The following is a 21,653-nucleotide window of genomic DNA, read 5'->3' as shown; positions in this document are numbered from 1 at the left end:
AGCAATAATACTTTCTCCCTCCCATTCAAGTAGTTCTAAACTCAGCTCTTCAAAGACTTTGGGATCATCAATATTCGGTCCATATATTACGCATAGTACACATTTTTTGTTGTCACCTTGCATCTGTGCTATTGCCCACCTGCCCCGAGCATCCGAGGCAGTTTTAATTGTATCAAATCGAGCTCCTCTTTGTTTTAAAATAGCTACCCCACTAATAGTCTCATTTAAAGTAGAGCATATTACCAATTGATATCCCAATTGCGAAATTAGCTTTCGATCCTGATATTTAATATGAGTTTCTGAAACCAATACGATATTAGGATTATACATTTTAATCTCTTCTTGTACTAAGTTCCTTTTACTTTTACTATTTAGGCCATCTACATTCCAACATAATAATCTTAATTTTAGCATTTTGATAACGCAGTGTTCCTCCTATGTATATGATTCCCCTCTGTCATTACCTTCTTTCTATTAGCTACGAATTTTCTAATGGTCTTTAACACATAGTCGAATCTTGCAATCAAATTTTTCCACATTTTTTCACCCCACCACCTTTTGCCACCCCCTCCCTTGCATGAACCCCCCCCCCCTCGCACCCTCACGTCCCTTAGGGGGGAGCACCCCTCTATCTTCTGCTGCCGCTGTCTGAGCAGCCTAGTGAAGGTGCCTACATGAGAGACTGTCCCTGCCACAACTTATATATATATCTATAGTTGATCACACCTAGAGTAAGAAAAGTAAGTGAGCCCACATTTAAGAGGAATTAGTGGTAGTAAAATAAGATATTAACGTAAAAAAATGTATAAACCATAGCTTATTTAGGTTTTAAGTCAGCAATAGTGGACTCAAAGGAGAAGAGCTGAATAGTGTCATTATTGTTTAAGTTCGAGTTTTTTTTAAGTTCCAGTTTTTTAGCTCAGTTATCTTCTTTTTCTTTTTGTTTTTCTTTTTCATTTTCTAGAGAAATTTTCTCAAGAGCTTGTTCTGCTGCTGAAAGATCAGTAAAGAAAACCACTTGTCCATTACGTATAACCTTAAGACGAGCAGGCTCTTGGAGGTAGGCCAAACATCCTAGGTTTTTGAAAGCGTCTATCGTCTTTCAAAGTTCCCAACGTCTGTCCATTGTGCTTTTACTTAGGTCAGATTTCACAAAAAAGTAAGTTGTCAACAGTTACAGGATTATTAGGCCTGGCCTTGAATGAGACGGCTTGTCTCAAAAGGAAGTTCCCAAAATATATCAAGAATGGTCTAGGAAATTTGCTGTTTTTGTTTTTTTGAATCAAAGGCAGTCTATGTACTCTCTGTAGCTGGGAATCCCAGTCCCAGTCGGAGAGGTCGGTGAAGGCTCTTTGAAATAGTTTCACCATGAACGCTCTCGGGTCAGCCCCCTCCATTCCTTCTGGTATTCCAAATATTCTGAGGTTTTGCCTCCGAGCCCGATTTTCCAAATCCTCGGCTTTAGCTTCTAATTGGGAAACCCTTGATGTATTTTGTTTAACTGTTGAATTAGTCTTATTGACATCTTCTTCCACTTCTACAATTCGTTGTTTTATGTCCTCTATATCCTTTGTCACTCCACCCAGGCCTTGGCAGATATCTCTCATGCTTTCTTGTAGCTTGGTGTTATCTTCTCTTAGCTGCAAGTATTGCTGTTGAATCTCCGCTCTTTGATCTAAAAGAGTCTGCATAATTGATTCCATTGATATATTTGTTGATGTTGAATTTGAGGAGTTTAAGGAATCCTGTGGTGTTGATGGCTGATGTTCTTGTGAGGATGTGTGACCTACCGATGATATTGAAGAGGGGGCGTCCGCATTTGTTTTATTTGCCAACTCATTCCTAATTTCCAATGAGCAAGTATTCATGTTTGATTTTTCAGTCGCCATATCTAATAGTTCGAGTTGGTCTCCTGAGTTATCCACAGAGTTCCCCGCTGGCAATGTTTGTGTTTTTCTTAGACTTGATATTATACAATCCGTGTCTTCACTTAGCCAATTGGGGTTATGGGCTATTATTTCAGAATCAAGGTCTACAAAATCATTACCCTCGACGTTGTCAGTAGGAGTAGGAGTAATTGTTAAGGAAACCCCTTCTCTGAGCCCACTATTAAACTCAGTGCTGGTTGCGGCTGAGAGAATTGTTATTTCTTGATTTATAGGTGATGTATTCTTGATAGAGTCTATTATGGGGTCTGTAAGACTAGTTTTATTACCCCCCTGAATGTTGTGCACATCTTCAGGGCTGGCACCGGAAAGTCTTAAAGCCATGTTCTTGACGCCACCCTTGGCTTCAATCCATCTTCTCAGAGGGCTATCATCAATTAGGCGACTTTTCCTGTTTCCGGGCAATTCTTTACTAACTGCTTTGAGAGTCAGATTTTTTTGCTTGGTTTTAGCCTGCATTTTAGTTTTCCTTGATCCAGTTGATTTATTAGACAAGGTTTTGGGTGTTTCGTCTATTTCCTCTTCTTCAGTTAGTTCCTCATATTCTAAATTAGAATCTTCATCTGATATTTCCGTAGATTCTTGAGTTGGGCCATCTCCAACTTTTTTCCCTTTCATTCTGCTTTTGTTAGTATGTAGTTTGGTGTTTGTGTTTAGTTCCACAATGTCTGCCTTTTGTTTTAGCTCTATACCTTGTATTTTTCCTGCTTCAGCAGTTTTCTCCAAATCCCTTTTATTTTCTCTCAGTGTGGTATCCCTAGTCTCCGTCTGGTTTTCTAAAACGAATGAATCTGTATCTAAATTGGCTCTAAGAAGCTTATCCGAGCCCTTGCTTCCACTCTTCATCTCAGCTTTCCCCACAGCTTTTTCCACAGCATTCTCAACGGGAAATACATTAGTAACTAGCAGAGCTTCGTTCACATTAGAGTCTACTTCTTTATTATTTTTTTTTCTTTTAGTTTTGACGCTGTTATTAGTTCAGGCTCAGGCTCGGATTCTAAACATGTTCCTCCCTTGTTGATCTGAGCACGTTTCGTGTCGGAGCCCAGAATTGCTTAATTTGTGTCATTGGATTTTGGTTTAGTAGTTTTATTTTTCCCACTATTGATATTAATATTGCTAGTGTCTAGATTCGGTTTTGTTGCATGTTCCAGTTGTACCTCGTTATTGGCGCCTGATGCTATCGCTACCGCTACCACTGCTGCCGCCATCATACCTGTGTTTCCTTGTCTCCCCGTCTGACAAATCTTCCGGCTCCTTGTAGACCTCGTCTGCCTCGATGACATCAGCTCCTTCGGCGCCTCCGGCTCCGGCTCCTCCCGTCTCCAACACCTCGGCGTCCGTGTAATTGGGCGTAGCGTCAGGTGAGCACCCAGCTGCAAGGGAGACAGGCAGAGTCCAGAACACGTCCCACTAACCAGCCCCGTTGGCGTGCGAACGAGGTAAATCCCCGTGTATCTCCAGGAGCGGAGCAAACCCTCACTATAGTAAAGCAGGACCCGTAGCATTGACTCTATTGAATCTGGGAGCGGAGTGAGCAGGGTAGCGGAACAAAACTGAAACCAGGTCTGCAAACGGTAAGGTTTGTACTTTATCCTCCGATGTCTGATTTCTGCTATCGTTCTCAGTGTGCGTCGGCGCACCCTCTGTGTTCTCGCCTTTTCTTCTTTTTCCGTAACGGCTTTCAAAATCAGCAGGTTTTTGGGTGTGATATGTGAGTTTTTCAAGTTTAAGCAGGTCTTCGGCAGAGCAGCTCCATGCAGCAGCCTTCACTCGGCGGTGTCAGCCCGCCATCTTGACTCCTCCCAATGAAATTTCCAAAGTGGCTCTCACTCGGTGATGCATTCCATTTAGAAGATCAGGACTGAATGGGCCCTAATCATCCAAGTGGCTGTAGATTGGGCACAGAGAGAATTGTATCACAAACTCCTGAGTGTGAGCATTGGTCCTCTGATTTAGCTGCCTGTTGAGCTTGACCCTCTCTGCAGGGTTTACCTTTTGCCAGGCATAAGCATTCCTTTTTAAAACATATATGTTAACCATGGGTAGGACCTAAAAAGCCTAATGGGGCAGGGTGTAATGAATTTAAAAAGTTGAACATATACTCTTAAGTCTTATATATCTAGGTAGTAAACAAACTCCTAAATTCCTTTTTCACTACTGTGAGGAATACCTCTTCCATAGCGAAAGGGACAAAAAAAAGCTCCAACAACTTTTAATTTGCACTTTCACCCTGCCTCAAGTGATTTATACTCTCAAAATGGTGCCCACCCGGTCCTGGGCCCTTGGAAGAGCTGCTAAAGCAGAACAGGTAGCCCAAATATCAAAAACGTGGGTATTTCTCCTAAATAGTGCACCAAGGACCAACAGGAGACTGGAACAAATCTTGTCCAGGAGCTCCTCTTCAGCGTCTTGGAGCCCTCATCAGTTACAGCCTGCAGCTTCATCCCACTGGAGAATTTTGACTTCCAAAAAACGAGTAAGGGCCTAATTTAGAAGTCAACAGAGGGGAACACTCAGTCATAAATGTGATGGATATCCCGTATACTGTATTATGATCACATTCGAAACTTTGGAGATCGTACTATGGCAGATGTGATATCCGTCATTTATGCTACGGAGTATTCTTTCTGCTGACTTCTAAATCAGGCTCTAAGTCCAAACATAGAAATCTTCACCGCAAATTCATCCAGAGGCTCCCATAGTACGACGACACCTCCTCACTCACCACCAGCAGCCTTGCCCTGATAAACTTCACATTCTCAGACATATTTCTTCAAAATTTCTTCTAATTTCAAAAGTAAGCCGAGATGGGCCTCAACCCACCTAGTTTATCCAAACTGCGCTCCATCGTGACTTTGCCCAGGTCTCACTCAGCAAGATGTCCAAGGTTGGCTATTTGATCTTTTAGGTGTTAGTTTTTACAAAAAAACTTTAAAAATCATAACTGGTTCTATTGATTAGATTTGTGTAGTTTTGGTGTCAAATAAATTATTAAAACTTACTCAATTTTTCTAATTAGGTGTGGGATTTTTCTTGTGATGTGTTTTCACTTTAGTACTGTTTGAGTGCTGCACAAATACTTAACACATTATATCTAAGTTAAGCCTGGCTGCTTTTGTGCCAAGCTACCTGAGGGTTAAGCATAGGTTAATTTAGTGACTTTAGTGGTTCACCCTATGTGTTTTTTTCTTGAGAAGGATTCACACACGCCCGTCAACCAAAAGCTCAATTTCTCACACTGACCATCAGGAGGATCTAGCTCCTGTTGCAGCAGTATTGCTGGCTTCAGCATCTGAAGCTGGGCACGCTCTGCCTTCAGGCAAGGAGATTGAACGCAGCCGTTAAGACATTCCGATCTTACTCCTGAGGTCTGTGGCTAACATGTCCTAGACATCTGCCAAGCCGCAACATGGATGTCACTCCACACATTCATGAAGCACTGCTGTTTGGATTACAGGTCCTCCAAGACAGGAATTTTACCTATTTGGTCCTTTCGGGTTTCAGCATGTTTGCAGACCCACCTCCAGCGAGGGATTGCTTGTGTATCTATATTAAGGTGGGGAATCTGTGGGTAGAAGTCTTTATGAGAGGTTAATTACCTTTCGTAATGCATTTTTAACTAGAGACTTTATCTAATGGCAGATTCATCACCACCCTTCCATCCTCCCCTCTCTGCAAACTGGGTTCTTCACCCTAAAGAACCTATTAGAGACCACACACCTGTCTACATGTTGGCTTTTTGTGACTCTGCATTTTGTTTGTGGAAGTGAACACAAAAGTAACTGATATAAGTTAATTGTGGTGGCGCTTATATGGGCACTGGGACGTCTTTTCCGATGTGGACGATGCCATTTCACAGCCGATCGATGCCGCCCACCGGCACCTAGCGGAACTGCTCAAGATTTTCTTGTTCCAGTCTGATGCCTGGGAATATTCTAAGGTGAGGAATCTGCAGTTAGATGGAGTCTCTAACAGAAAAAGTGTTTCCTAAGGTAAGTAACTTGTACTTCTGGTTCTAGATCCATCTTTGATACCAAATCAACCCTTTTATGTAAGCCTGCAACTTATGGGCCATAGTACAGGTCCTAATATCACACATACAAATAAGGCAATGCAAAGCGTTTCTTCACCTTGGCAAATTTAAATGCCATCAAACATTTAAACAAAAAACGTTTTAAAAAATTGTAGCACATCACTCCCACGCCCAAACAACACAGGGCTACTTCTATCATCACATTCGCCTACCTACAGCTCTTAAGGAAACTAGAGGATCATTGAACAGAAACGTATTCACTGCTCAATGAGAAAAGTCCACTTTTTACTTCTACTAAATTCAAACAAAAGCTAAAAATGATCTAATACTCTCTTGTTTATGTAAGTATATTATGGGTAATTATCAGACAGTTAAACTTTAAATGGGCCCTTGACGAGATGACACTGGTATGCCAACCTATAGTGCATGGAGTCATCTTTTAAACCACTGTTTTGCCATACCATTCTTTTTTTATATATTGCCATAAACTCAGGATTGTATGTTAATAACAATCTGTTTTGTTGGTTTCCTTTCAAGCTGGAAATGTTACATGAAGAGGTTCTTTATTCGCTGGTTTACAAGGCAGGGGTGGCTTCATCAGAACAGATAGTAAATGAGGAAGTGCTCTTCAATTATCTGAAAAAGGTGAGTCATTTTAGAAAATGTCAAGGAATTGTACTCAGATAAAATACTGAATGTACGCCAAAAATGCAGAATATTTAGTCAAACTCGTTGCATGTTATTAAGTGCTATTCAACTGAGTCCTAGATTCAAGTACATGAGCCCATGGATGAGGCATCACTTTGTTATATTCATGGCTACTGCATAGTGCAGGGTCACCTGGTGTGGCCTTTCTGTGAACAGCTAGGATTGGTTTCATGGTCACCATCCAACCTCACAAATGAAATCCATATCCCATAGTAGTTTAAACGTAGAACCAAAGCATGGGCGTAGCTACAATGGTGCAGCTTGTGCAGTGGCACCGGAGTCCAGATGCTGGGAGATGCCAAGTCTGGCAGGTACCAGCTGCAGGCATGTTAGAGGCTGCCCTTCAGAATGTTTTAACCTCTAAGCATACCTGAGGCCTGACACTATGTTCACTCTTCTGGGAGGGTGAGAGAGAGAACAGGATACAGACAGAGGAGAGGAGTGGAGAAATGGAGAAGAGAGTAGAAAGGACTGACAGAAAAGGCGAGAGTGAAAGAAAGTAAAAGAAGAGAGAAAAAGTAAAAGAATGAGAGTCGGGGATAAGGATGAGAGAGGAAGAGAAAGGTAATAAGGATGAGCAAAAGGGGAAAGGAAAGATGTAGAGAAAGGCACCAGAAAAAAGGATGCTAAGTAGATAATGGGGGCAGGAGGTAAGGACGCGCGGTATGACGGTACAACGCGTACCGTCACAACGCATCCCTTTACACTGCATCCCTTACAACGCAAGTCGTTACCACGACTTGCGTTGGGGGCGCGGATTTCGAATAGTATAATTTACTATTCTAACACCAGTCCCCGTGGACCCTAGGGAAGGTGTTGGGATAGTAAATTTACTATTTTTAATCCTTTAGCGCCCTCCAGCGCAAGTCGTGGTAACGACTTGCGTTGTAATGGACGCGTTGTAAAGGCCACGCGTAGTAAAATCCACGTGGTAAAGGATGCTAGACAGAAGGATGTCAGGTAGAGCAGGCAGAAAAGTGAAGGAGAGACACAGATTGGGGATAGGAAGCAGAACATCGAAGGAAGGAAAGAGATGAGGGACGAGAGGTGGAGATGGGGAGAACAGAAACAAAGGAAGAACGAAAACATGGAGAGCCATGAGAATGAGCACAACCATCATTAGAGCAGCAGGTGCAGTGACACTGGAGCCCAGGGTATAATGGACCCCAGCACTTTATACATATCTGTATATTATACCGAGCCAGGGGCATTTTTCTTGTTTGCAATAGAGCTCATGACACCCCGGCTACTCCACTGAACCGCAGAACATCATCCTGAGTGGTCAGTGGGTGATTGTTTTTATTGCTCTATTCGTCCAACCACATCTGGGGCTCCGGGCACATGCACACAGCAATGTGGAAACCACTCATGCTGTCTCTGGCCTTTGGATAAGGTGTTTATATGACCATCTAGTGCACTCACAAAAACAAAAAGAAATGATAGATGACCACAGGAGAACTACTTGACGTACTCATGCATGTCTTTGTGAATAGGCCCTAAAATGACCAACTCCCTATTATTAAAGTACATGGAGGGCACAGCCTTTTCTATTTGTAATAATTGTGCATGAATTTTCCCAAAATGTATTGGGCTCAGCACACAAAAGCTTCGATGAGCATGTGAAGTAGTACTAGAGGAACACTTCACATATTCATTAATGTTTTTGTGAGTACGTCCCTAGATTTCACCCTCCTTGGATCAGCTTTGTGTGTTTTTGCCATAGGGCAGCGCAAAAGAAAAGGGCAGGAATACGCTGTATCTATTTGATACGGCACAATCCTTTCCTTTTCCCCTGCGCTGGCGCTCAATGGGCTGCCGTGCGCCAATGCAGGCACCTTTGCACCATGGTGCAAGGGTGCCTTCGTGCACAAAAACAATCACAAGAGGCTTTTTTCTCTTTCTATGTGTGTTGCAGAATGCACCCCACATAGAAAGAGGAAAAACAAGGAGATCTCCTTGTTGTGCCTCCCTAACAACTACCCTGGAGAGGCGTACGTTTCGGACGCTGTCTCAGAATGAGACAGAACGATTTCTCGTAAATCTGGGGCAGTGTCACAAAGCCATGGATGTTGCTTGGAACGCCCCCAGCAACACCGATGGAACGCCACTTTCAAGCAGTTTTTCGCTTGAAAGGGGCACATATTTATGAGGCCATGAAAAGCCAAGTTAGCTGGCTTTACTTGGCATCTCCTCCATCTGAGTTGTGTGAGCGCCAAGATACTCCTTGGAGTGAAAGTTGCGCGTTAGAAATGTCCCTTACATTACATTACATTACATTGCATTACATTATAAATATGCCAGTGGCACATTGCGCCACCTGAACGTCAAAAAAGTGGCGTTCCGGTGGTGCAAAAGTGCCGGTAGGGCCTTATAAATGACACCCTTAGATTTTGGTCATTTTTATATGTTGACCAACTGACAAGTTGTGTCGATACTTCAACTAGAAGTGTGTTTGGTCTCAATGTGTTCCCTTTCAGCAGGTTCCATTGGTATCTCTAACATAGTTTCTGTGACAAACATAGCTAGCTTCTCGTCTTGTGTCATTGTATCCCTTAAGTCACAACGTTTTCCATTGTGTTTGACGGACATCTCATGAGATATCTGTCCCCTTACTTGAAATGTATATTTATTTTATACTTTTAAATTGTTTTTGTCTCTTCCCGACTTTTAGAGTCACATGTTGGTTTACCCTCTGTGTAGCAAACTAAGTCTCTTCTTGTGAGCTATTGTTTTATCTACTTCAGTATTCCTTTATGTAAGGTGAAAGGATTGACTCATGCCTCACTGTGTGTGCATACGTTTTCTGTACTTATTATTAAGTTGTGTACTGTGAGAAGGTTATTTTTCTCACAGCAATCTGAAATCTACTTTGCTTCTTTCATTACGTATTTTGAACCTCTTTGTAGACACATGGCAAACAATTGCCTATGGCTGCAGTGAGAAAAGATTAGCAAAAAGGGGCTAGGAGTGGAAGTAACTTTCTTAACACCCGTATGCAGACAGCACTCAAATTTACCTGAGGGTAACCTCACCCAAGGATTTTTCACAGGCAGCCTTTACCCTTGATAACACCCAAGTTTGGTTGACTGTTCGTCATCTTAAATACAATACCAATGTTTTGCAAATGGGTTCTGCCCATTTAGTACACTCAGATGTTTTGCTTTTTGATCACCCATTTTTGTAAATTTATGGTGGGTGAGTATCATTATCTGAGTCTCCCTCCCAGTCATTTCATGGTAAATTAGACTGCACGTCTTTACTGCCAGTGTCGGTCATTTAAGATAAGGCCGCTGTGACGCTGCCTGGGAAAGGGGCACTAGGCTGGTTACACGTGAACATGTGTGCACCCGGGTACAGGCTGCATGTTAGAGACTACAGTTGTGTGCAGCCTGATAGCTGCCAGTGGCATGTTTAAACTGCTAATTTGACCTGTCAAAATATATCTTTTGACAGGCCTAAACCTTCATTTTAAATATTAAAAGGTTACCTACCCATATGTACACCTTATTGCCCATAAAGGCAGGGTACAGATATTTAACATAGAAACTAATGTTGGAGATGTCCTTATAATTGAATATCCAGCAAAATGACTTTCACTGTAGCAAGGCTGGCTGCTTGCTGACTTAGGGAATCATTGGGCTACCTTGTGACATTTATTAAATGCTAAATTTGGATCGCTAATATCTAGAAAAGTACTTCTTATCCTCTTTTGAATTGTCCTCTTTAATGGTGAGGTCGCATTTAAATTATTTTACAAATGCCACTTTTCAGAAAGTTAGCATTTTTCTGTCTGAAGTTTCTGGGAGTTTCCTGCTGCCTGGCTGGTGATGGCTCTCCCACTTGGAAATGCGAATTAGAGGCAGGCTGTGCGCTGAGGACTCTGTCTGCAATGACCCCAGAGCGGTGGGCCTCTCCAAAGGCCAGTGCTGCTGGCCCCCTTAAATCTTCTGAGGACTGGTTGGGGGAAGATTTCGACTCCTGTGCATCCTCTAAATGCCCTGAATGATGGCCAGGAGGCCATGGAGTCTGTGGAGGGCACATCAAAGGAGAAGGCTGGTGCTGGAGCCAGTGAGACCAGCTGGTTTGCCGCTTTAGAGGCAAAGAGGCCTGCTGAAAATACTCCTGGTGGCTACAGCTCGCCACCAGGATCAAAATGAGCCAGTGAGCCCAAGATCATCAAAATCAGCCCAACGGTGCTGGCAATATTCATGTTAAAAGAATCTGACCGTTGACCCTTGTGAGAGAACAGAGTGCATGGGGCTCTGCAGCCTTCCTGAATTCTACCCCTTGGGAGGGCCAGTACCTGGGTAATTATTTCTCTAGGGAGGGATTGGGTGTTGAGCCCCCCTCCCCCAGACTCTCTCTCAGGCTGGGGACCCCATCACCTGGGCCAGCATAACCTTTAAAGGGGACCGAGACCCCATCCCTAGGCCCAGAAGACAAGTAACGGGTCCCAGGACCTCATCATCAGCTCTCTGCCGCAGGAGCACCAGGGAAGTGCTCCTGCATGGCAGGAGCAGAGCAAAAGATGTTGGTGACTCCCACCCAGCATGGAGCTGTACGCAGGATGTCGGCGGGGTGGCGGGGCTCCCCCTGCGGCCCCCAAAGCAAAACCTACCGTGGGGGTGACCAAGGTGTGAACGCGCTTCCCGCTTCAAATAGATCAAAAAGGAGAGATGCGCAGTGCAAGCACACAGAAACAATAATGCCCCATAACACCCTTCATTTTGGTTTGATGAAATGGTCAGATAGACGCTTGTTGATTGCTTTTTTCAGGACTTCGGCTGGGTAGGGAAGGAGGGATATCGATCGGGAATTGACGAGTTTTGGTGACCAAGGGTTTCTTTTGGAGGGCCTTGACGGGCCTTGACGGTTGTGTGTTTCCATGGTTACAGGAAGGTTCCTGTGCTGATGAAGGTGTTGAGGATAGTCGTGAGGACCTCACTGACAGAGATTGCTCCTTTGTCAAAGGCGTGGCGGGGTCAGGGGTCTGCCGGGGCTCTGGAGTGAATGATCTTCATTATTGGTGTGGTTTCCTCTGTGATCATGGTGCTGCATGTGGTGCTTGTTTTGACTTCCTTTGTTACTAGGAGACTCCTGGAGATGTCTCTAATTAAAGAGAGGGACCCTGAATACCAAAGGGGTAGGGTTCCAAAAGACAGTATGTCACAAAATAACGTCCCCTTTGGACCAATTCTAAGCAGACAGAGAACCTTGCATCTATATCACACACTACTCAATTCAGACTTTCATTCTAGGCAGCAAACATGATGATGTAAGAATAGTCAGAAAATTATAAAAAGTATACAATTTATTATGCCATGAAAAAATTCACAATAAAAAAGGATAAACAAACAGTATATCCTAACATAATACATGCAGAAAATAATCACAAGGTGGGATACACTAAATGATTGGACTAAGACAACGTCTCCAATTCAAAGATATTTCTACAAAATTGGAGCATGATTTACATAAGTCAGACCACAGTATCCCTTTGTATTTTTTAACCAATGTGCTGTTTTTTTGTTCCCACCTTGTGATTATTTTCTGCATGTATTATGTTAGGATATACTGTTTATCCTTTTTTATTGTGAATTTTTTAATGGCATAATAAATTGTATACTTTTTATAATTTTCTGACTATTCTTACATCATCATGTTTGCTGCCTAGAATGAAAGTCTGAATTGAGTAGTGTGTGATATAGATGCAAGGTTCTCTGTCTGCTTAGAATTGGTCCAAAGGGGACGTTATTTTGTGACTCCTGGAGATGGCCAGCAAGTCCAGTTATGGGGTTGAAAGTGCAGTATATGGTTGCAATTTTGCTGGAGAAGTAGATTGAGAGGTGATTGCACAGATTTTGTGATGGGTTGATGTTTCCGATGACAGATATATATATATTGTGAAGTCTTTCACAATTACAAAGATTTCTTTGCTGCTGTTGGAGCTGGTGTTTATTTGTTCGGCAAGTGCCTACCTCTTGGTTTCTCGGTGAGCTGGTAGTATCTTCTTTAGGCATATTTGAAAGCGTATTTTTCTACTTTCCCTTTGCTGGTTCTCCATTTTCATTCCAGTTGCTTGCAGTGAAGCTTAGTCATTTTGAGGCTTCTGTGCACCAGCTGGCATGTGTTCTTGTTTTGTTCTGTATTCTTGCTTCATTTTATGGTGGCCAGAATGGCGGAGCAACTGGTGATCCACTTTTTGAAGTTCACAATATTGTGTGCCAGGATGCCTGTGGGTTCCTGCGTAGGGACATCATCTATTCTGCCTCTGTTAGGTTGTTTCAGGGTCGTCGTGCTGGACCCTATGTGGGGGCTCTCCTGGGTTGATGGGTGTCGAGTGTAAAACTGACTATCACCTTGTCTGGGTCCGGTGATGAGTCTTGGTGTGTTGATTGTACTAGTCAACACCACCTCTCCTGAGTAGGCCATATGATGCTTCACTTCCCTAAGAGATTCCAGTGCTACCATGGAGTGCTTGGTCACAGTAAGAGGAAACTGTGGACATATTACTTGCGCAGGTCTGAATAACTAATAACCCAATTCCTTATATTACCATAACTCTATTAACACCCTCGGATACACACTATTATTGACAATGGGAAATCATTTGGTTTTATTTCAGAACTTCCACAAGCACATTAGTGCCATAGCTGCTAGAGCCAATCAGCTCTAACTGGTTCGTTGAATCAAACCTTTCCTTCTGGAACATGATCTTAAAGTAGAGAACTATGCACTGCTCCTTCCCAGACTCAACTGCAGGAAATTATTTTCATTGGCTATCCAAAATCTCATCTGTAGGAGAGTAGGTTCTGCTTCCTATGGTCAGCCCCACTTTTTGCTGTGATTCTCTGGTTTTTCGACTTTAGTGTGGCTGTGGGCCTGCTAATCAGACCCACAGCCCAGCTGTTCTCTCTCTAAAGTGATACCATGTACTTTAGGTACATACCAGATTGGTTACTGGGTCACCCTTGTGAGCCCCTGTATAGTGTACCATAGGTACCCAGGGCATTGGTGCACCTTAGGCCTACCAGGGGCTGCAGCATGTATTGTGCCCCCCCCTGGTTTGCCTTCCAAGCTGACTGTTCACACAGCCTGGGTAAGGTGGTGTAATCACCCCTTACTTAGATATAGTATCCCTATATCTCCCTTTAAATATAGACAAATATACACCTATAAGCCACTCCTATGGTAGGCCTTGACAATCCTGGAAGCAGAGTGCTTGGTTTAATGTGAGAGGGTGCCCTAGCATGAGCTGAGCCCCTCTGCAGCTTTCGGAACCATCTTCTTATGTAGTGTAGTTCCTAGTTTCCCACTAGGCCCTGCGCATTGGAATAACATAAACAGTAGTATCGACGTGGAACTGCTTATATTCCAGGCCTCCACTGACTATGCTAAACTTAATTGGGTTGTGTTACCAACTAGCTCAGAGGTCACTGGAAACTTTCTTCTCTGCATAGGAAGTGATCAGCTTCCTTGGCACAGACAAGAAGGGATTCAGTTTTCCAACAACCGTGCAACATGACAACTTTGCTCCTCAGATCAAGAGTCAATCTCTAGGGTCGTGTGAAACAATAGACATAGATTTCACTCAGTCAGTCTAGTGCAGTTTACTTTCACAGATGTAGAGAATAGAGAGACGGGCGTTTGTCAATAAAGGGTTAACATTTATTGAACAGTCTTTCTTCTCGTACAAGAGAAATGTATTGCCACAATTGCAATAATTGTTATTATAAAAAGTACGTACAGTAAGATAAGTATTGCGAAATAGAACTGTAAAAGCATTGATATGGTTTCTTAGCCATACAATGGTTTAAAAGTAATAAAACATATATACAGTCATATATACATTAGGCTAACATACTCAACTGGTGCTTCTAACTAAGCCTACCCCAGTGTGCCTGACCTAAGCCTAACACGTGAAAGGGGAGTAAGTAAGTAGCTTTAAGTTAAGTTGGTTTTGCCAAGGTTTGTTTCAAGAATTCTCGTCTAAGGGTTTAGTCAACACCATACCTCTGAATAGAATGATGGAGGATTGGTATCTCCTTCAGGGGTCTCTCTCGATATCCCAGTCACCCGCGAGGGTAAACCGGAAGCGCCGGGACTGGATTTCTCTGCACGAGAAAGGCAGCGGCTCTCTTCAGCGCGTCGAGGAAGGAGGGGTGACAGCGTCCGCGGGCAGCTGGAATCTGCTGGATGTCTTCGCAGAGGACGGCTGTTTCAGCTCCTTAAGCGTACTGCACCATAGTTCGCGCTGTAGCGGCGATAATGGTAATCAGCAGCTTCACCACCACAGGATAGCAGGCTGCAGCGACAGAGTGCTAGTTTTTACCAACACAGGGTCATGCAGGCAGCTGGCATCAGCAACAGGCAACAAACTCACATTGCTTAAGGCAACGTTGGTAATATTTATACCTGACAGGTGCCGGGTTTGACGCAAGTTTGCTGGACATAAGACGTCAAATAAAGATGTCACTAGGAAGTGACAGTTATCAGTTGCTCATTAGAGTTCCATTACTAATCAAAACATAGCAAGCGGGGTTTCCAGGTTTGCTAAGTTTTTATCTTGTTGAAGAACTCGGAGTGTTATCTAGGAATATCAGATAGTGACTGCTGCTCTGTCATTGCACTAATTGGTCGCAAAGGAAGTAGCAGAGAGTCATGCTGGAATGTGGCTCTGTTCGTGTGAGGCCAGAGATGACTTTTCAGAAAATCTCACTTGAACGGTTATGCCAATATAGGGAATAAATGGTTTTATAGCCGAATAGGGGCATAAGGTCACAGTATCGATCAGGAACCTAGATAAGCACGCAACACCCACTCCACGTTTTCATGTCCATCAAAATTACTAGAACTAAGCAATAAGATGCATGTGTAACATTGCCCACCCCAAAATACATAAATGCATTCGAAATAGGCGTACTTGTAATACATGGAATTTAGGTACTGTACGTTTTTTTAAAGCATAGTAATCATTCAAAAAATTATTGCATATGAAATCAATGAACGATTATGCAAAAGGAATTACACATGAAGTATCTCTGACAGAAGAAAGGCGAAATAAATCATCACATAAAAATGCATTGTAATAACATGTGTGCTAGAGGCTGGTGTTATGTTGTTATGTCTCTAGATGTGTTTAGAAATAGAAGTGTGAAGCTTCTGTTCTCTAAGAATAGTTTCTACGTTAAGCAAAGAATTGTTCGTGCCAAAAAGAGAGGGTCAATATTTAAAAAAATTGTCCAATTCAAAGAAAAATAGATTTCCAAAGCACTTGGCAGTTTTTGTTGATCAAAACTGAAGGCCGAATTCAGAGTTCATGGGAACGCTGTGTGTCGGAAAGCTTTTCAAAAGTTATTGTTTCTCTGTGGGTGAGAACATCGTATCAGACAGGCTCTCAAAGAATTGGTCTACAAATTCAGGTGATAGTTCAACCAAATTAGATAGCGCTGTAACTTGGCAGGTGTGAGAATGATTGCTGTCATCGAAGGCAGGACCAGCAATGCTCACAGAACATTGTACCTGGATGATGTTGCTTTTGTCACTCGCTCCACTGTTACCACTTGGCTGTAGTACAGGAGTCTCCACAAATGCCGTCATCAGGATTGGTAGCCGCTGGGGACAACACAATGCGTGAGCCGTTATTGGACTGAGCAAAGTATCGATGTCCATTGGTACTGCTGATGGAAGTGAAAGACAGATGTCCAACACGCATTCATCGCCGCAAAGCATACACCGTAGCACAGGTAAAATGCAATTTTGCCATATCGGTCTGAATGAAAGGAACCAGGTCATGTTTAGATCTCTCAGCCTGGCCAATCCGAGGACGTTAGTTATCCTGTCCCTGTAGCGCATTGCTAGGATTGTCTCTTCCATTCCCATGGGAGCTATGTCTGAGCCGAGGCTTGCCATAACGTAGCAGGAGGGTCAAAAATAGAATCCCTGCAACGAGTCCTAAAAATAGTGGTATGCCGCCAAAAATGGAGTGAACAAAATTAGGAAAGATTCCCAAAATTGCCTGGAAGGGTGTTAGCAGTCCCGTAAAGACTGTCTTAAATATGCCTGGGATGCTTGTTGCACTAGACATGTTAAGGAGTTGGCTGAACATTTCTACGAAATGCACGGGGCAATTTGTTGATAAAAGGTCATGAACTTCAGTAGCCGTCCTTGCGACTAGAAGATCATACGTCTCTTTAGATGACGTTATAGGCACTGTTGTCTGTAAAAGTACAGATTTCATTTTGCTTAATGTATCAATTCGTATAGAATAGAGATTCAGACGAGGCCAGAGGGGAGTCACTATGTCTGGAGGCCCGCTTGGAAACAATGCTTGCATACAACATTTGACCATGGACGTTACTTGTACTAGATAACTTTTCCCTGGCGCGAGGCCACAACACCTGTGATCCGTTCTAAGAATGTAACTCCCGTTCGCGAGTTGCATAAAGAAGGGCTCTATCTGAGTTGCAGGTGTGACTAGCTGGTGGCATGAAAGGTTGTTTGAATTTCCATCACATGCTCCGTGTAAATTAATACCCTGACACAAAAGTATACCGCTTAGTGAATGTTTACAGTTGTTACCACTAAGAAATACATTTTTGTCACTGTCACTATAGCAAGAATGAGTGTATGGTAATTTCCATTCGGATTTAACATATCCTTTACCCAATTGTTCATACTGGCCAGCAGGTATGTACTCAAGGCACTTTTTAAATCGGAAAGTTGTAATCGGAATTGTGATAATTCCGTGTATTATCCATTCAATGACAGGACTTTCTGACATTGTCAATGGTAATCTCTCGAGTTTTTCGATGCTCAGGATTGTATAGTCTGCTCCTTTCTGTGCCAAACTGATCTGTTTATCAGTAAGGTTAAAACTGGAAAATAATGACGTTGTGTTGATTAAACGCCAAGGCACATAGCCTGAACGAAGATTTTGCAGCGTCCAGCCTAATTCTATAATAGAGCGTAATTGAGACTGGCCATGTTGTAACATTAGCAAATCTCTGTCTATCACATCAAAGGCAGAGGATACAATATTGTCCAAAGAATATATTCTGGAAGACAGAGTCGTTAACCCATTGTCTACCACAGAAAGTGATTTCTCCAAATTAATACGATCAATTTCTCGTATTTTTTCAGCAGTTTCAATTTGCTTTACTTTCCAAGCCTCGTTGTAAGCAGCATAGATACTGGTCGCTATGAAACGCTTTTGACGCTGTTTGCGTGGTCCAAGAATGAAATCGCGCAAATCAGCACCATCTTTTAATAAAGACAAGTGTTGCTTAATTTCAGCCAGTGTGGATGTAGTTAGCCATTCTAGGCAGAGTGTCCCTACACTGTATGTTGTTATAATCCCTGGATGTTGTCTCTGGGAATATCTAGGGTCTAATCTGGTCATTTTTAACCCCTGTGTTTTATTCAGGAACCTATCTTGACAGCTATTTGTGTCTGTAGGCCAGATTAACCACTTTTTCCAATCAGGATTTGTTCTGTTGAAATTTAAAATGTGTGACACGTCTAACTCAATATCTGTGGTTGTATTCTCAGGTATTGGCTTTGGTATAGACGGTGTTTTAAGGTCTTTGATCTTAGCTAGGCCAAGACAAGATGTTTGGTGTATTGTGTCATTTAAAAATAACATTTGTTCAGGTATCATGCAGGTTCTAAACAGTGCTTCATGCCTTGCACCTGCGAATCTTTTGTACCCCAAATTGTTTTCGTTTCAATATTATTTTTCCAATAATCAAAACCAAATGTCATCATTTTGTCATAAAATGCTTCTGAATATATCAATTTAGAATTTGTCAGCATTGTTTTCATGCCTGTTTTATCTAACAGTTTGTAATAAAACGTTTCTGCATTACTGGTGTTAAACCCTGAGAAGTATTTGAATTTCTCAAAAAATGCTTTAGAACTGCTTTTAGGTGGTGTAGCACAATGTTCCCATTGATTATACATAAAAACATTTCTAGGCTGTGCAGATTTATGTAAGTAATGATCCCCATAGTGGGTATAACAGAATAACTGCTCATAACTAGATGAACCTTGTAAATAATCATGATCTGTGAATCTAGCTGACATTACTAAATCAGACATCATGTCATTAATACTATTAAAGTCCCAATCATCAGAGAATGTACTTGGTGTCACAAAGTCACTTAAGGAAACCTTTAGTTGATGAGGATACTTCAGGATTTCGACCGGACCATAGATCTCATAGTCTGTTTTCTCCCATACTACCCCACCAGGTATTGGAATTGCTGTGACATTTACTGTTGACAGTTCTCTTTTCTTCACGTGGGATGATCTGTGTGGTTTCAGGACTAGGTTGATGTTCTGACTTGCTGTGTCCATTGTAATATATTTTCCTTCAATGAATTTTCCCAAACAAAGTACCATGATGAGCCAAAGCAGGAGGAAAAATACACCTAGACCGAACCAGAACTCTAGCCAAGGGGAAATTAGGTAGATTTCCTTCAGTTGATGAAAGAGTTCTGTTGCTTTTTCTTTAAAAGACTTTTTTGTTTCTGGCATCACTTCGGGGTTGTTTAAATCTTCAGAGAAGTTGTCGAAGTTGATGAAATAACCAGAGGCAGTTCTGTCAATTGTTGGGATTGTTCTTTCAATCTGTCTCTCGGTAGCACTTTCTGATGTCACATCATTGTAGACTGGTGTTGTTTCTTGACGAACTGTTTCAATCTGTGTTTCAAGAGGCACGAGTTCCATGGCATTATTGCATAGTCCTTCATTGTGCACTGCAGGCTGATCGAATGTGATTAGTCTTTCAGTTTGAACCTCTTGGATTGTTGCAAGTTTGGGTATTCTGTTGTTTCTTGGGAGTCCACTGGGCCTACTGTTGATTATAGGCCACATGCTTGTGGTTTTACCAGATCTATGGACACGACTCTGTTCTCCTTTTTACCAGCAAGGGGCGGTAGCACAACTGATCTTGTTCCGTTGACTGCTAAGACAGGTACTGTTTTTCTGTAAGAAGGCCCAAATTCCTTCTTAACCGCGATCTTTTCCCTGACTAGATCCCCAATCTTTGGAATCCAGACAGGCCTTGCTGGGGCTGTTGCGGGTGGTGCCTCGTCAGTGGTACTTGGCTGTTTCTTTAACTTTATGTTGCTTAATGATTTTCTTGTTTCATTCAGTTCCTGTAAAACAGCCAAACGGTCTTTTACATCAAACTGCGTTGTTTCTTCTTGTACCACTGACATCTGACTATCGAGGTCCTGAACGCTCATTCTAATTCCGAACAATAGTTCGTATGGGCTGAAACCTTTTAGAGAATTTCTTGGCATGTTGTTAAGACTAGTCTGGACACTTATTAAATGTTTGACCCACCCAGCGCCTGAACCTAATACCTTCGCTGTTATAGATTGCTTTATGTCCCGGTTTTTTCTTTCTACCACACTATTCCCTTCGGGGTGCGACGGACAAGAATACCGCAACCCAATTCCCATGCTGGCCATGGCCTCCCTATAGGCTCGAGAGCTGAAAGCAGGACCCTGGTCAGAATGGAACGTGGTAATTGCGTATGTGCCGATAAAGACTCGCAAATCTTTTATAACCGTTCTAGCGTCAGCCGAGCGCTGGGGCCACATTTTTTAAGTGCTTTTCGTCTTAACTATTAATAGGACGCAGGATGGGGTGTAGGCAGCGTTACGCTCTTTCTGACTGGTAGCCTGTAGCAAGGTTCGCTACTGCGATCCCTATTACAGTTTTCACAGTTGTTTGCATATATTTGGTGTTCTACACTCATACCCGGCCACCAGAATACTGATTGTAATTCAGTCAGTGATTCCTTGATCTCTCTGTGCCGTAGACCCAAACCCATGTGTGCGTCAGCTATTAAAAATATTCTCCTGTTCATGTTTGGAATTACTCTATCCCCCACTCCAGGGATTCGAGCAAAAGGAACGGAGTTTGCATCGATTATGTATGCATAATTGAGTGGATAGTTTACGGGTAGTGCTGCACAGTCGCCTTTTACGGTCGTTTTTACTGCCAGCATGGTTTCCCCGTCTATGTACTTATCTGTACGTTTTTTTGTGGCTACGGAAGCCGGGTTAGTTGCTTCCGCTTTGGCTGTATTAGCCAATGAATTCCCTGCAACGTGAACGCCATCACGTTGAAGACTCTGTGCGTGAATCACGTGAGTCTTTTGTAGTTCTTTGTGTAAAAGAGCTACCTCGTTCCAGAGCTTTTTATGCTTTATTGTCGCACCTGTGTCATCTTTGTAGTTGTTTTCGATCCAACTCTGCAGTTTATTGTTGTAAGAGTTGACGCAAAAATGAGAATCGCACACTATAAGTGTGGGGAATTCGCGTTCTGCATTTTCGAGCGCCATCTTTAAAGATCTGATTTCAGTTCTTTGAGCCGAACAGTACTTTACTGATTCGGTTTTTGTTATTTTCGGTCTGAATTTACCGCACAGCCAACGACCTTTAATGATCGCACATGCTGCATCGTAGGATTTTCTCTCTACGTTGAAATGCTGTACAAAGCTATCTGTATAGATTATACAGGCGTATTGTGGGAGAGGCAGGATTTCGATTGGCAGAGGATATTCTTCTTCATATTCTAAATCATTCAGTTCTTCAAATTGCGGAGCAAAATAGTATTTCACGTCTTCCGCTCCTAGAGAATCTATGCACTGTATCCATTTCGGATCCAGCGACACTGTAGGCAGGTTTACCGGGCTGAATAGCGCTTCGAAGGCGGATTCCGCTGTAAGGATATTAATCCGTTTGCCGTGTGCTAGTTCTCTTTCATTTGCTAATGCGATTTGCACTGCGTTCACAGTTCTTTCTGTGTGACTGAATGTTTTTTCTGCTTGTGTGTACAAGTGAGATTTAATTGAAATTGGTACCTTCTCTCCCTCATTAGAGGTTAGGTACGTGAATCCGCATCTTCCTGGGATGACTCGGATTACAAGATCGATCGTGTTGTCACGT

At 42.6% G+C, this 21,653-nt stretch overlaps 1 protein-coding gene across 1 annotated transcript in view; it reads left to right on the top strand.

Moving 5' to 3' along the window:
- Positions 1-21,653, top strand: part of BAIAP3 (BAI1 associated protein 3) — a 564,909-nt gene that overhangs the window by 192,082 nt on the left and 351,174 nt on the right. Inside the window, exon 4 of the mRNA XM_086940582.1 lies at positions 6,520-6,627. Within this exon, the coding sequence (XP_086796708.1) occupies positions 6,520-6,627 (108 nt within the window). The remainder of the gene's footprint in view (positions 1-6,519; positions 6,628-21,653) is intronic.

Source organism: Lissotriton vulgaris, chromosome 10 (assembly GCF_964263255.1).
Source record: "Lissotriton vulgaris chromosome 10, aLisVul1.2, whole genome shotgun sequence".
NCBI lineage: Eukaryota > Metazoa > Chordata > Amphibia > Caudata > Salamandridae > Lissotriton > Lissotriton vulgaris.
This window is presented reverse-complemented; position numbering and strand designations above follow the sequence as displayed.